The 1,631-nt window shown below is 40.8% G+C and overlaps 1 protein-coding gene across 1 annotated transcript in view; it reads left to right on the forward strand.

Moving 5' to 3' along the window:
* Nucleotides 1-1,631, forward strand: part of LOC118420743 (spliceosome RNA helicase DDX39B) — a gene marked incomplete in the record, with an annotated part of 12,846 nt that overhangs the window by 8,326 nt on the left and 2,889 nt on the right. Inside the window, 2 exon segments of the mRNA XM_035827702.1 lie at nucleotides 493-602; nucleotides 1,055-1,199. Of these exon segments, the coding sequence (XP_035683595.1) occupies nucleotides 493-602; nucleotides 1,055-1,199 (255 nt within the window).

Below are 1,631 nucleotides of genomic sequence, written 5' to 3' on the forward strand. Positions count from 1 at the left end.
GAGTCCTGCGAGAGTGCTGTCCTAGTGGAAAGGGGCTGTATAAGGACCTGTCCAGGTTCCTTTGGTAATCTTGTTTAGATTGGTTCGTATTGCATGGTCCAGAGCCATAGCTTCAGCTGCCCATAGACTTAGTCCAGTGTCTTCTACAATCTAGCATGGTATGGGCACTTGAAGTCTCTGGGCATCCCTTTTAGTGACCTGACCTGTGGAAAGGCTGTGAAAAGCATTATTCAGTAATGCTTATTGTCATTTATGTAAAATCAATTCACCTTGCTGTAGCTCATGGAACAAGCTAGATTCAAAAAGTACTATTTATTTCACTGCATGTATAGTACAGAGTTCTGCAAACACATTTAATAGGAGTCATTTGTCTATGTCAAAAGATCTCTAGATAACCAGAAATACTTAAGCATTCACAAAATGTGTATACCTAAATCTCTATGTTGTAGCCTGTTTTTGGTGGTAACGGGTTGTGTGACTGTTTGCGTGCAGGTGGTGATATTCGTGAAGTCCGTGCAGCGTTGCATCGCACTCGCCCAGCTGTTGGTGGAGCAGAACTTCCCCGCTATCGCCATCCACAGGGCCATGGGCCAGGAGGAGAGGTGAGCTTAAAAACTACTTTCAACAAACAAATCCCTGACAACTGTGTCTGCTAAACTTTCTAATACAAATTTGTCTAACAATGGTGGTCAAGCATGCAAACAGGCTAAACAATGGTGGCCAAGCATGCATATATGAACATGACTCCACGAAACAGAGCTAGTTGTAATGTTGAAGAAAAAGACTTTGAAGTTGAAGAGAGGGGGTTCTCTGTTGCTGTGCTGTTACAGAAAACATGTAATCTTTCTTGGTTCAAATTGCATGGCCTGATAACAACTGTCAAAATTAGCAGTGTAGCCAATAAGAAAGACTGTGTCCACAATTTTGTCGGGCAAATGTTTCGACTATGACAATAGACCTGGAAAAATCAGCAGGACTATTCAAGCTGTGTACAAGTCCCTGCCTTTTTGTTCAAATTCTCTTAACACGTTTAAAAAAATGTATTTCTGCCCAGGCTGAAACGATACAACCAGTTCAAGAACTTTGAGCGTCGAATCCTCGTGGCGACCAACTTGTTCGGGCGCGGCATGGATATCGAACGAGTTAACATCGTCTTCAACTATGACATGCCCGAAGATTCTGACACATACCTGCACAGAGTAAGTCTAATTTTTCTGAACATTTTATAGATGTGTTATCTTTATTGTATTTTCTTCTTTGTGAAAACTGAGGATATGATGTTGGAACTTGGAAGCCTGATGTATTAAGTGGTTGCTACATCGATTGTGATGTTTTGCTGTCGTTCAAATTGTTATCCAAATGTCTCGTTTCTATTATATGCCATTTTTGTTCTTATTGTTCGTGTTCCTTCAAACAGGCTAAAGAAATTTCCACGCTTTAAGTGCAAAACAGAGATATTTCCCAGTAGTTTGGTTCTAGAATGTATTTATTTAGTTTGAGTTTGGTATGATTCCACAGAGTATTGTGGCTAACTTTGATTGGATTCTAAACTTCGTTGTTGTTACAACAAGGTTGCACTTGTGGGCCCATTTGGCTCGAAGGGTCCAGCATCGCTTTTTCAGCAAGAAATG

This window comes from Branchiostoma floridae, chromosome 8 (assembly GCF_000003815.2).
Source record: "Branchiostoma floridae strain S238N-H82 chromosome 8, Bfl_VNyyK, whole genome shotgun sequence".
NCBI classification, from domain to species: Eukaryota; Metazoa; Chordata; class Leptocardii; order Amphioxiformes; family Branchiostomatidae; genus Branchiostoma; species Branchiostoma floridae.